Raw genomic sequence first — 15,448 nt, 5'->3', positions numbered from 1 at the left:
AAGTACATTACTAATCTTAACAACAGGAAACAATTTTAAAATCAAAGTATTAAGTTTTTCTTACATCTCTCAGACCTAATAATTGAATAAAATGATAGTGTTTATTTTTACACAATCCTTTTGTGAATAAATCTGCTGGCATATCAGAAGTTTGCAAATACTGTAAACTTACAATTTTATTGCTGACACATTCTTTACAGAAATGATATCTAACATCAATGTGCTTGGTTCTTTTATTAAAATCATTATTAGATGACAGTTTTATAGCACCTTGGTTATCATTATACAAAGTTAAAATGTATGACTCATCAGTTGTTTCTTTTAACAAATTAAGCAAATGAATAGCCTCCCTACATGCCTCAGCAATGCCCATATATTCTGCTTCGGTGCTCGAGAGAGCAACAGTCTTCTGCTTCCTTGCCTCCCAAGAAACAACACCACCAGCCAACATAAAACACATACCAGTATAGCACCGTCTATTTATTACATTATTCCCCCAATCTGCATCGACAAACCCTTCTAGTTTGGCATTACCATCTCTAGAATATTGTAAACCATAATGCCTGGTTTTTTTAAGATATTTTAAAATTCTCTTAGCGTAAGCCCAAGTTTCATGATTATAACAGTTATTAAATTGACTGAGAAAATTGACTGAATATGCAATGTCAGGTCTTGTCAATACTGCCAAGTACATAAGTCCACCTAGTAATTGCTGATAAGGTATATCACTATTACAATGTTTATTTTCTAGGTTTACATTTAATTTAGGCTCTAAAGGGGTATCCATTTCTTTATAATCTGCCATGTTGAATCTATTTAACAACTGATCAACATAATTTTCTTGGCTTAAAGTTACTGTACCAACTTTTTATCAATATTAACATTCATTCCCAAACAATTTTTAACCTGTCCAAGATCCTTAATTTTGAACTTAGAACCCAATACCAATTTTAAATTATTACATTCTGTATTATCATTTGAAAATATGAAGAAGTCGTCTACATACAATGCAACAATTGTTTTTTTATCAGAATTATTTTTTGTATACAAACATGGTTCCAACTTAGAACGTTTATAACCAATATCAAAAAGACAATCATCAACCTTCCTGTACCAGGCCCTTGAATATTGTTTAAGACCGTATATTGCTTTATTCAATTTAAGCACTTTATTATTATTCTCAGAACCCAACAAGCATTCTGGTGTCTGCATATAAATGGTCTCTTCAAGGTCCCCATTCAGGAAAGCTGTAGTGACATCAAGATGTGTCACATCTAAGTCTAGTTTTACAGACAATGCAAACAGCAATCTTAGTGTTGAATGCCTAACCACTGGTGAAAAAGTCTCTGAATAGTCTATATTATGTTTCTGCATAAATTCCTTGGCCACTAAGCGTGCACGATACCGCACTTTATCAAGCTTTTTACGTAACACCCACTTACACTTTACCATTGTTTCACCACTTTTTGGCATGTCCACTAATTCCCATGCATTGCTATCTTCGAAACACTGAAGTTCTTCTTTTACAGCTGACAACCACTGATTCTTCTCCGCACCTTGTAGTGCCTCCTCTATAGACAAGCTGCTAGCATCATCGAATACTTCCTCAGGAATACACATATTCGTCATGATATACCGTTCAGGTTTCTTCTTTATCCTAGTTGACTTAGGTCGAGTGGGCAAATCTGAAGCATTTTCATAATCTCTCGGTATATAATCTTCATCTGAAGTTCCTGTTCTGTCTTCCGTTAGCGTCTCATCTATATTCTCTAAAGTTGATGTTTCTTTATTAGTGTCATCATCCCCCACTGAACATGACTTCTCTCTTCCTTCACTCTCCACAACTGGTATAGTGATTTCTGGATTCTTCTCATCTTCCATTACTACTACAACATCTCTACTTGTTGTTATTCGTTTTGTCCTAGGATCATATATTCGATAACCTTTGATATCTTCAGGATATCCCACAAGGATCTGTTTCTCTGCTTTTCTGTCCCACTTCAGACGTTTAGCCTTTGCCACATGCACCATGACGCTGCTACCGAATATCCTAAGGTGACTGATATCTGGTTTGTGTCCAAACCAAACCTCATATGGGGTCTTATCATTCAGTGAAGGAAGTGCTGTTGTTCTATTGTGAAGATACACAGCAGTGTGAGTCGCTTCAGCCCAAAACTCTTTTCCAAGCTTAGAGTCGAATAATAAGCACCTAGTTTTTTCAACTACCGTCCGGTTATTACGCTCCGATAAGCCATTTTGCTCGGGCGTGTATGGATTACTTCTTAGGTGAGTGATACCTTCCTTACTTAGAAATGAGTCAAATTCTTTGTTACAATACTCACATCCATTATCGCTTCTAATTATTTTTATCTTCTTGCCTGTTTGATTTTCAGCTTTAGCTTTAAATTCTATGAAACTTCGAAGTGCCTCACTTTTATGTTTGATGAAGGATACAAAAATCATACGGCTGAAGTCATCAATAAAAAGGATAAAATATTTGGAACCACCAAGTGATGTTACCTCCATTGGTCCACAAATATCTGTATGCACTACACCAAGCAATTCAGTGCTTCTCGTACCTTCTTTGGGAAATGGCAAACGACATTGCTTGCCCTCGCAGCATACAATACAAGATGATTTATTGATATCAAGTTTTTCTTCCAGCTTCATTCCTTCAACAGCACTGGACATCTTATTTAAGTAGTTAGTATTGACATGACCTAATCTTCTATGCCATGTTTCACCTGACACAGCCAAACCTGCTGCTACACTTTCAGCTACTCTCAATTTGTACACTCCATTGTTAAGTACAGCCATAGCCACTAGTTCTTGGTTCCGATTTAAAACGTTACAGCCTTCTGGCGTAAATATAACGCTATTTCCAGAGTCGATCAACTGGCTCACTGACAATAGGTTCGTGGTCAATCCTGGAGCACACAATACATCTTTGACTGGTATCTCGTATTCACATTGATCGGTTTTAGTCGCAATATTTACGTCGCCTGAACACAGAACTTTTAGCTTTTCACTATTAGCAACACAAATCTCTCGGCTTTTGTGATATGTTGCGTTCTTCATCCAATTTTCATTGGCCGTCAAATGTCTACTCGCGCCGGAGTCAATATACCAATCATATTTATTGAATTGGCCATTTAAAAACACTGCACTGAATGCATTACTTTGTTTACGTTGCATCTCTTTCGAATTATAACTTGAATTATCATTATTTGGACATTGATTCTTGTAGTGACCCAACTGTTTGCATCTGTAGCACTTGACATGACTTTTAGCGCCGCCACTGACATTGACATTTTGTTTCGCTTGACTTTGCGCGCTGGCCATAGACATTTTGTTTTTTCTATGTTGCCATTTCTGCCCGCCACTTGCGAATGCACCGCTAACTTCACTAGATTGATCACCGACTTCCGTTTCCATGTCCATGAGCTTTGTTCTAATGGCGTCCGTTGTAATTTTCATCCCCGAATGCTCAATAGCCACAATCATCGGCATGAATTTTTCTGTCAATCCAGCTAATAAAAGACATCCGATCCACTCATCACTGATGTTAAATCCTGTCCCGCTTAACTTTTGTCCCGTCTCGACAATCTGCGTTACGTATGACTGCATCGAAGTACAATTATCCAGGCGCACTGAAATCAGGCTTCGCAAAAGAGAAATCCTTCGCGAAAATCCAGCATCGTCGAATAACGCCTTCAGCTTGCTCCACAGTTCTGACGAAGTTCTCACGTTTTTTATGTGAACGTACAACGCACTATCAATTGTCATAATGAGCTTGGCTTTAGTTTTCGCGTCTTCTGCATCTTCTATTATCTTCCCGGGTACTGGCCTGACGCAATGCACCATATCCTCCAGGACTAGAAAATTCTCCGCGGCGAAAACCCATTCCGTGTAATTTTCTCTGCCTTTCAGTTTTGGAACGTTAACTAAGTAATTCGATACCATCCTCGTTAGTTAACTCACTGGATAACACGACGCTAATTCCTCAACTTACTCCTTGACGAAAAACTTGTAATTTTTTAGAAAATGCTGGGCCCATAACCTCTTAATAAAAACACACGACTGCGGTGACACAGAGCGAATTAATTTTTTATTGGAGGGAACTTCAAACATGACATTTACAATTTTACATGAAATGCCAAGAGGTGGCGCTAGTATGCACTTATTTTCTATTTTGATACAATATCAATTCAACAATAATGTCATTATCTTCCAAGACTTTTTTTAATTTAGCAAAATAATCAGAAACAACGGTTTTATTCAACTTTTACGCCCTTGCGGGGTTTAGGTTTTGTGCCTTTCGCTTGCTGATATTCTTATGACGTTTTAAAAATCCTCTCAGCCAATCTCGTCCCACCATCGAGTCTCCATCTGACGCTGAAATGTTATTTCGACCACAGAATGTCTTTACGCATGTACGTAGTACACGTTGTGTCAATGGGTATCCCACGTTGCACAGGCGAATAATACGGGATGCTAAAATCTTCTCTTGTTCAGGGTTAAGAAGCGGTTTCCGACCCAATGTAGATTTTGTCTTCTTTTTCTCTATTAAATAACGCCTCAAAGTACGTCTTGGCACATTATAGTGCTTTGAAGCCGTATATATTTTCATCTTACCGCTTTTTATTGCATTAATGCTTGTTTCATTGATGCTTCTGACCAATTACCTCTAATCCCTTTAGATTTATAGCGTGCCATGGTCTAAAACAAAAAAAAAAAAGTTTCTGCTTACTTAATATCGGAAATATGGCCACACGTTGACCATATTTGCAGTCATTCATTTTTTACGTTTTCATATCAGGAATGAAAACCTCATTATTACTTTGGTAATTTAACAAAGAAATATCAAATAACAATCGCCACACAAAATCATAATGTGATTAACAAAGATTCTTAAATCTAACTAACAAAATACAGGACAATACTTACTTGATGTTTTTATAACCTTAAAACTCGTTTCCGTTTAATAAACACTGGGCGACTAGCGGGCGCGCGGGAGGAGTGACAGGTACGCCGTTCGGAAACACGCTACACTAGCGACAATTTATGGTCGCGTTCAAGTTATTTTATTATTTCGTATTTGAAATAATGGCATGTGGCCATATTTTTCGGCTGGCCATATTCGACCCAGGTACCTTACTCGCTGCTGTTATGCCTTCTTTTGTTATCCTGGTGGCAGTTTTTCGGACACGCCTGCAATTAAGTTAAGAACAAATAAAAACACTAAAATTAAAAAATATATATCAGTTGCAAGTTTTTTTTTAATATAAATTCATCTTAAAAACAAAAATAATAGGAATATATCAACAATACAATAAATCGGCAAAAAAATCATTGGTACGGCAGCCCTAAAACTATCCTCATTGCGGCGACTCTCTTGCGAACATTGTTTGGTGGTATTAAAATACCTTTTTTCTTTTGTTCCGCATCACAGAACTCCTTCACCTTCAATATAATTTCTCGAGCCGAACTTTTTACAACTTTAGGCATCACGAAATATCCAATAACGCATTAATCTATTTAAAAAAACACAAATATCTACCACAACAAACGAACTTGATAACATTGACCATTCATATCGACAAAAGACAACATGGCCGATCTGTCAAATTTGAAAGTATTGTTTAGTGCCACAATCCACCGCGGGACTTCTTTTATGAAAAGGACTTTAGTATCAATTGACAATTTTGAAGCGCCATCCTTTGACGTTTCCCTTTAACTAATTGTGTTTAAAGCGCCATCTCTTGACAATTTTGTAATACCCTTATGTATGTACGTAGATGTATATAATACTTATATTATCCATTTCATGATATCGAATTGCATAAAACCATTTTAATTTCAACATTTTTTTTAAGATACAGAAACAATTTTATATTACAAATTATATGTTTGACAACAAAATGGTTTTACACACTGGCACAGTTGTGACGCTTAACAATTGGGTGTTTGACAATTTTATAAAAAGTATTTTATTGTATTCTTAGGACACTAAAGATACGTTTAATAATTGTTTATTTCATTTTTAAAGTTAATATATAACAAAAACAGTCATTTTAAATAATACGATTCAAAATTCCCGCCAAAACAGCAAGTCACGTGACAAATTAGGCCGTGACGTCATGATTCAATAAACAGTTAAGTGAATGATCCTGTGTAAACTGTTTTTCTCTTGTTTTTCTTGAAATCTCGAAGAAATGGCTTCGTCATCATACAAAGTTTGCACAGTTCCTTGCTATACAAGTACAACTATAAAAAATCCCAATAAATTATTTATTCATGTGCCACAATCGGGGCCTCTTCGTAAAAAGTGCCTGCAATTAGCACGACGCGACCCGTCCACTATATCACCTAAATCTTCAATTTATTTTTGCGAGGACCATTTTGATGTGAGTATTATTCATTTATTTAGTCGCAAATACTGGTATTATAGTGATAAATACCAAATAACTTTAAAATAAAATTACTTGTGAGGTTAGTATTTTCTATATAAATAATACTTCTTTGTTTTATTACAGCTGCCAAATGACATGGAAAATTACATGGAGTACCATATTAAGGGCTCTGTCTCAGCAATAAGAATGAAACCATCTTGTGTACCTACTAAATTGAAATGTCAACCTGATCGTTTAAAGAGAACAGCTACAACTATGCCTCGGTCTGCAGTAATAAAAAGGCAGCGTGCATCATTAATAGAAGAGATACTTGCACAAGAAACTTGTTCACCCTCCACTAGCAACATAGAATTACAGCATAGTAACATAGGAACTGGAGGTAAGTCTAAATTGTAAAGCGATACTATTTGTGTACAACTAAATCACTATCACTACATAGTATAAAACAAAGTCGCTTCCCGGTGTCTGTATGTGTGTAAATATGCTTAGATCTTTAAAACCACACAACGGATTTTGATGCAGTTTTCAACTATATATAGAGCAATTCTTGAGCAAGTCGCTAGTCTATGCTATAAGCAGAAGCCAAAGGGAGAATGATGTTTGTTATTTTTCAACCCCAAGGCAAAAACGACAGGGTTTTACAGTTTGATGTGTGTGTGTGTGTGTGTAAATGTATATGTAGTCTGGCGTCGTAGCTCCCAAACGGATGATCTGATTTTAATGGGTTTTTTTGATTGAAAGGTATATATGTCGAGGGTGTTCTAAGTCTGCCCAGAAACAAATAGTAAATTAGTTCAAGTAACTATTAAATCAAAATATAGGAGCTACAAATACAAATACAGGCATGAACCGGGCAACATCTACAATAACCAACTTTTTATCTGTTGCAACATCTCCAATCAAAGTTGAAACTTCAAGAGGTAACACCAGCATTAAAAGAAGATTATTCAGAACTGAAGAGAAATATCCTTATGACATGTTCTCAACCTCAAGTGAATCTTCACCGTCTGGGTCACAACTCAAAACTGATTCTTCAGTCTTCACCATCTAATCAGTCTTCAAATAACATAAGATAGTGATGATCAAAATAATAATGTTCAATTAGAAATGGCCAAAATAAAAGAAAAAGAAGAACAAAAGGAATATAACCAATCAACTCTAAAATTAATACGAGTGAGACCTAGGTTTTATATTGGCATATCTAAAAATTGTTATTTTTTAGTAGAAATCATACAAAATCAGACATGTATTCCTCTTGAACATATACTGTTATGTCTGAAAAAAATAAGATTAGACACAAAATTTACTGAACTTGGTAATCAGTTTGGTCTATCAGTTTCTTATGCCAGTAAAATATTAAAATAAAATGTACCACTTATAGCAAAGGCATTAAGTTGTTTCATTATAAAAAGTAATAAATCTACCATTGAACAAAACTTATCTATAGCTTTTAGGCATAAATACAGACATATTCATTGCATAATAGACTGTTTAGAAATCGAAATTCAAAAACCATTAAAATCTGTCAACCAGGCCCTAACATGGTCGGAATACAAGAAGGCCAATACAATAAAATATAGATAAGTAGCACACCTGATGGTATTATCAATTACATTTCTCCAGGCTATGGTGGAAGAATTAGCGATGTATCCTTAGTTGAAGATTGCAATTTTCTAGATCAGTTATAACCTGGTGTATCTATTTTAGCTGATAGAGGATTCAAGCATATTGAACAATTATTATTACAAAAGGGGTTTAATTTAGTGAGACCTCCAAGTGTATCAGCAAATTTAACTTACTTACTTAACTGTAAAGCTGAAGCTCGGAAAACTAAAGAGATTGCAAGTTTACGGATACACATAGAGAGAGTCATACGACGTCTGAGGGAGTTCTCAATGTTAAAGACTCATTCAGTTGTTAATACTAATTTAATAAAATTTTTAGATGACTGTGTTGTAATTTCTTGTGCCTTAATTAATATACAAGACTCTATAATTAAAAACATTTGAGAAATAAAAGAAAAATTAATTTTGATTATTGTTTTATTTTATAAATATTAAAAATAAATTATTATAATAGACTATAGATATTATTTTTCCAAAAGGTAACAACATTACACAATATATCATTTACCATCATTTCATCATACTCTATGGGAATAATATGGTTAATAATTATTTTTTTCAAAGTGCCAATCTGCCACACAAAATAAACCTTTTTTTAAATCGCTAACATATGTATGTACATTTGCAAAAGAACTTGGATAACAAACTTTGTTGTGATTTTGCCATTACACATATAGTTAGCAAACGTTTTTTCGTTAGTTGGACACTTAATTTCTACTACAACATCTTCCTTCAATATTCCATCTGGTGATCCAGCCACCATTGGGAATTTTCTGCTAATGATTAAGCCACATTCTTAAATCTTGCCATACTGTTTTTCTACTTCCTTTCGTACCAAGCCTTCCAATTTTCTTCCTCTGTCCATGGCTGGAGTGTTTGGTACTTTAGCTCCCATTAGCAAGGCAATCAAAGAACCATCTGTTGTTTTGCATCGAGAAACATCGAATGCCTTCGATGCAGTGATTCTAGCATATCTGAAAATAACAAAATTTAATTAACTAACAGTATTCTTAACTTTTTAAAATGTAAAACTACCAAATACTCTGGGGTTTTGGCCTGTCATTTTTTTTTCTATGGAAATTTTCAGGAAAAAGCTAGACATAGTCTGTTCATCATTCCCTAACCCACTTTTTTATTATACGTAGTAAGGTCCAAAAGTTTCCGGCCTGAACTATAAAATGAAGGATAAATCTCAAACAACGTTTATCATTTTTCAATATAGTCCCCTTTTATTTTAATACACTTTTCGCATCGCTTTACTAACATTTCAATTCCTTTAAAAAAATAGTCTGCAGTTTTATCTTCAAAATGTGCCAAAACCGCGGACTTCACCTCTTCATCCGTGTTAAACCTTTTTCCACGCAAGTCAGATTTCAGTTTTGAAAATAAATAATAATCGCTTAGGGCCAAGTCAGGGCTATATGGTGGATGGTCGAGCTCAGTGAACCCGCATTCTTTGATGGCAGTCTTGGAAACACCCGCTGTGTGGACCGGCGCATTGTCATGAAGCAGCAACACTCCTCGAGACAATTTTCCTCGACGCTTTTCTTTAATAGCATCTCGCAATTGATGTAGTAAGGAAGCGTAGTACTCGCCTGTTATAGTTGTGTTACGCTCTTTAAAATCCGCTAGTAATATTCCCTGGGAATCCCAAAATATTGTGGCCATGATCTTTTTTTGTGACTGAGACACCTTGGCTTTCTTGGGCCGTGGTGAGCTTGGACGACGCCACTCCATCGATTCTCTTTTAGACAAAGGATCATAGTAAAGAACCATAGTTTCGTCTCCTGTTACAATTGAATCCAAAACTTCTTTTTGTCGGCCTTCACAAAGAGATAAAAATTGAGTACAGCACTTCACACGTTCTTGCTTCTGAATAGCAGAAAGAAGTTTTGGGACCCATCTTGCACTGACCTTATTCATGCCCAAATGCTCATGGAGGATTCTGAGCACAGTTGTTTTCGAAAGACCCGTCATAGCTGCTAATTCTTTTGTCTTTAGCCGCCTGTCCTCCAGTACTTTCTCTTCGACAAACTGAATGTTTTCGTCCGTAATGGCCTCAGACGGACGTCCTGGGCGGGGTTCATCTTCAATTGATTGTCTTCCTAAACGAAATTGTTTCGCCCATTCTTTTACGGTGGAATATGAAGGAGAGGATTGTCCATATACAGCATCCAAACGTTGTTTGATTTCAGACGGCGTCCTCCCCTCTTTTGTCAAAAATTTGATCACGGCTCGATACTCAATCTTATCCATTTCGAATTTTTTGCTGACTTTCTGATTTCAAAAGGTTATAACTTTGACAATAAATGAAATAGAAGAATATTTTAAATTGTGGGTAGAACACAAAAGTGTAATTTTTCAATGTCAAGCTAGTTTAATATCATTGATGAATCCAAAGCGGGTAGGCCGGAAACTTTTGGACCTTACTACGTACATCCGGAAATAAATCCAACACATGAACATTACATAATATGTAAGTTATATTTTATAACTTACATAATATGTAAGTTATATTTTATAACTTACATATTATGTAATGTTCATATATTTATTTATGTTAGGCACTTTGAATGTATGATATTAACTAGCTTTGCCCGCGGCTTCGCTCGCGTAATGTACCCTTTCTCATTTTCTAGGTGTCAAACTATATCCATGCCAAATTTCACCTTAATCCGTTCAGTGGTTAAAGCGTGGAGAAGTAACAAACAAAGAAACAAACTCGCATTTATAATATTAGTTAGGATTAGTATTAAAGATAAAATATATAATACCTTAATTCATGCCATACAGGAGTTTTGTGCTGCCTTCGGGTCTGACTTTCAACAAAATCTAAATTTGGTTTTGAGAACAAAGGAGCAATTTTGCTTAAAAATGTGTCACATGTGTCATTTTCTGTTTTATAATTAATGCCTAGATAATGCATAGAAAGCTGAAGAATTTCTGGCATTGTATAGTCCGGTTGATGTTTAATAATTTGTGAAGAACATATATTCCTTTTTTTGTTTTCCTCCAAAATTTATGCAATATAATATCTCCGAACTGTTTGTTGTCTGTAGAGGAGTTACCCTTCATTTGTTTGACTGTTGTGAACTACAAGGTGGTTCCTACTTTTGCTAGCTTTGATTTTTTCCAATAGCATTCTGTACATGTACATGCTGGCTCTTCACTTCTTCTGTGCACCCACATAAGAAATGCTACAGAATGTTTACATCCCCCTAGAGATGCAGGGCAGTCATGGCACTGGACACTGGATGTCTGACGAACTTTTTGCTCAGGGCATATTTGCCATTTCACTGTGCACAGAGTGTGGTCACGTTTTAATTGAACATAACCAATAGCATCATCACCATAGGACTGTCTTGATGATCTGTAAATAGAAATATCTCAATAAAATAATTATGAAAAAAATTTGTACGCATTGTTACGCATCAATGTATTAGTAGTTATATTTTGATAGACACTTTTTGCATTCTAAAACTGCTTCAGTTAATTATAAATTATAACCTACCGCAATATAACCCGAAATATGTATATTTTTGACATACATAACCAACAAAGTAAATAATGACAAAAAATTTCAAAAATTTAAGGCTAAGGACATCGATTGAATTAGAACATTATGAATATATGTATATTAGATAGATACCGTTTTTTATACTTACACTGAAGTTTTCACGTTTCTAAATTCTGCAGAACAGAAGTCTGGGTTTGATGCAAATAAATTTGCAATCATAAACGAATCAACTTTTGGCAGATTAGCACTATCAGCTTTTATAAAGTCTTTCTCCACTTGCATTTTGACTGAATAACTAATAAAATCAACACAAAATTATTAATAAAATAACACCACCGTACAAAAGTAACAGTGCAATTTGTTTCACAGACCAAACAAGATTTGTTTGTTTATTGAATCGTGACGTCACGCGTTCTGATTGGCTAGTGAGCCGTTTGAGTTTTGTTATTGCACAGATGCAAAATTTCTTATTTATTTTTAAGAAATAAAAATATTAATAACGTTTAATTTGTAAATTGACATAGTTATTCTGAATCAGCATCTTGAAATCTACATAATTCAATTATTTTCTTATTTAATTGTTAGCCATGTCAAATACTGAATTTAATTAAGGAGATTGTTCAAAAGACAAGGCTTTATAAAATTGTTTTATTTTTTTAACTTATATTGCTTAAATTTATTATAATACATTTGAGCAATAACTTTTCATTCATCTGTGCAATCATAATTAGTTATTTTACCACATAGAATTCGATTAATACTCCTACTCCAACTGTAAATTAATACATTTAATGATGTATCCAAAAATAAGTCATTTAATTCTATTTTGTGTATGTCACACTTAAAAGGAGACGTAACAAATATTTATTAACATAAAATTTTATATTTCTCTTAATTCCTTGGTTTGGTACGTCTTTTTTTAAATGTGAAACAAATATATTGGACTTCTTGAAAATAATCAGTTAATTCTGTGGAAGGGTAGCATAGCCAATTCTTTTTTGAAAAATATTCTTTTACTGCTATGTCTTTCTATTTCTATTTTCATCGTATTCACAAATTGTATTGCGTCTGCATGATTTACAATTCTTAACAATACTTTCTAGACTCTTTTTAAGAACCCACCCACATACATAATTTCTTTGGCCATTATCCAATTTTTTTTTTCTAAATCAATTAATATGTCTTCGTTTATAGGTATATAAACTTTTTTCTCTTCAGAGTTATTAGATCTAAGATTTAACCGCTTCTTGAAAAAAAAATTAAATTTTGTAAACATTTATTGTTGTCGCTTTCACAATTACCATGAGAAGAATGGGGCGAATTATAATTATTAAGTAAAATTGATTTGTAAGCACCCTCAAACGCTACACAATTAGGCGCAACATTTCTCGCCCCATAGCTTCTTATATTGCCAAAAAAGTTTTCGGCTGGGTCCTGGTTCATGTTACGTTCAGCAAACAGTCAAAAGAATACTTTTCAGACAAAATTTTCCAAAGAGCTTGAAACCCTTCTATAGTTTTCATAATTTTTTATATAGTTGGAGGAGTGAATTCAGTGGTTCATTTAAAAAATCTGATACTTTTCAACATTAAGATGGGCTTACTCTACAACTCGTGATGTGTTTTCTTCGGAGAATTCTCGTGGTCTAATCACTTCACTTCTGAGCCCACATACCAGTTGGTTTCGGAGGTTCTCGTCTAAGGTTGCGTTGAATTCACAATAATTCTTAAGTTTTTTTTTGCAAAACACGGGATCGAGTGTCGAGTGTACATAAAATAAATTCAACTAGTGACAATGGTAGGGGTGACAATAGTAGTGGTGACCGGTGTTTACGTAGCAAACGTACAAGAAAGGAGGTAGTTCGATACGGACACCTCTAACATTATCAGCATCTACCCGCACACTTCAGTCTCGTGAACAAGACATTCGTAGACAATGTCGAAATATCGAGCTCCACCGAACAAAAATAAAAAACATGGTAAATATCCCGAAATTAATAACTTTAATAATTCTTAAGTTCTGTGACGTAGGCAGCTATTGATTCATCCTGAAGCTGCCGCCGTTGCCGAAACATAAGTTTCGGATAAAACCGACGCCTTAGGTTGCAGATGTGCTGATAATAACTGCACTGTCTGATCAAACATCAAGACTGATGGATAAGTCATACGCTTCTTTTCCCATGACTGAAATTAACGTTGGTACTTTTAAATCTTCTGCTCCTGTGTTCACAATAAAGTGCATATTTAATATTTCCACATAACTCAATTCAAGAAATATTCTTTTTTTCCGCGTTCGCCCCTGTTAAATAAGACACGTTTGTTCGCATGAGTGGTTTATTCCAACTGCTCCACATGTTGACAAGTACCCTATAATATGCTTACATTACAAACACAAAAAAAAATAATTAAAAATAGAACAATAAAATAAAGGTAAGCAACAAATTAACGATGAACTCGATAAAAATACTCTGTGCACATAAAATTCTAAATAAAAACGAATGTCGAACGTTATGAATGAATTTTAAAGAACCACTCGATGCAAATCCTGGTCTTCCAACGCAGCTTTTTCAGTCATATAAAGTGGCAACTCTATTTTTCCTTTCATTGCAACTTTTACACTCTTTTCAAATTACTTCTGTGATACTTCTTGTCTTATTAATGTCGCATCTTTACTTTTTCAATTTTAGTTATATGACTGAAAAAACTGACTCTTAGAGAGTCAGTTTTTTAGCCATTTGTGGTGGTTTTGGTGGCATCTTTTCTAAAACATGCATACGAAAATTATGTAGATTAATTTTGCTATTCTTACTAAATTTATTATATAAATGAAACGGATTACTTAGACTCATCTGTATTGTGTGGATAAAAATCTTCTTGTACTTACTCATAGTTTTTCTCTCACATAGATAATACGAAGTCATGTGATCCTGCAAATCAACACCACATAAATTTGCTGTAGTGGACAATTACTGATGGCTTCACAAGAACATTTCCTCTTTTATCGGTGTCTTCCATAATTTCGTGTTTACGCTTTGTTGATATATAAAGTACGTATCGCTTGTCCCTCCATTTGCCGATATGTGCGCCATTTAAAAAAAAGAGCCGTCACGGGACGCCTGTAAGATGTGAAACATCGACATTAATTTTGTAAAAGTTATATTCAGAAAAGAACAGATTGTGATACGAACTAAATATGTCATAATCATAAAATATTACGATTTTTTCCAGATAATGATGACTATTGAATAAACATTTATTTTCATTAAATCCAAAAATTTACGAATTTATTTCAAATCGTGACTACTTTTCGTTTATTCAGTGACTTCGGTAATAGTTATATTCGATGTTGCCTCTGAGGGCGGTATTACTGTGACAATTGGTCGATGGTAACTGAAGTGTGTTACAAAAGTATTGGACATAACATTATCAAGATATCTAATAAATACAGCATCTATTGTTGTTCCGTATCTGGTGGTAAGTTCTTTTGAATTGTTATTAATTTGCAATTGAAATTCTTCTTGAAGAAACGTAATTAATGGCGTTGATTCATCTTTTGTAAAATTTACATTGAAATCCCCAGCTAAAATCAATAGTTACTCTTTATTAGTTTTGAAAATTATTGAACCTCTGTGACTGTACGGTAATAACCTCTCCTGTAAAAATGAAATGATGTCATTATTTTTTTTATTAGGTGAGATGTACACAACAATCGTCATCAATTCACTTCCATCTTCTAGTTTAACACGTGAAGCACACATATCGCCAACACATGGTTGGGAGACTTGAACTTCTGTTGCATTTTGAACTACTAAATCCATGTTGAATGTATTTAGTAGTTCAAAATATGTGAAGTATTGTTGTTTTTATAAATGGCAACTTCAGCAGCTTTAACAT

At 34.4% G+C, this 15,448-nt stretch overlaps 1 protein-coding gene and 1 long non-coding RNA gene across 2 annotated transcripts in view; one reads left to right on the top strand and one right to left on the bottom strand.

The window, feature by feature from the left end:
* The first annotated feature begins 4,942 nt into the window (after nucleotides 1–4,942).
* The window catches only part of LOC124541773, a 58,603-nt gene continuing 48,097 nt past the window's right edge, over nucleotides 4,943–15,448 (top strand). Inside the window, exons 1-2 of the mRNA XM_047119720.1 lie at nucleotides 4,943–6,407; nucleotides 6,537–6,792. Of these exons, the coding sequence (XP_046975676.1) occupies nucleotides 6,216–6,407; nucleotides 6,537–6,792 (448 nt within the window). The 5' untranslated portion in view covers nucleotides 4,943–6,215. The remainder of the gene's footprint in view (nucleotides 6,408–6,536; nucleotides 6,793–15,448) is intronic.
* LOC124541774 lies at nucleotides 8,596–13,492 on the bottom strand. The gene is made up of 3 exons (XR_006967270.1): nucleotides 11,704–13,492; nucleotides 10,813–11,408; nucleotides 8,596–9,012 (listed from the first exon to the last, which is right to left on the bottom strand). It is a non-coding gene; the product is annotated as an uncharacterized LOC124541774 (long non-coding RNA).

This window comes from Vanessa cardui, chromosome 28 (assembly GCF_905220365.1).
Source record: "Vanessa cardui chromosome 28, ilVanCard2.1, whole genome shotgun sequence".
Lineage (NCBI taxonomy): Eukaryota > Metazoa > Arthropoda > Insecta > Lepidoptera > Nymphalidae > Vanessa > Vanessa cardui.
This window is presented reverse-complemented; position numbering and strand designations above follow the sequence as displayed.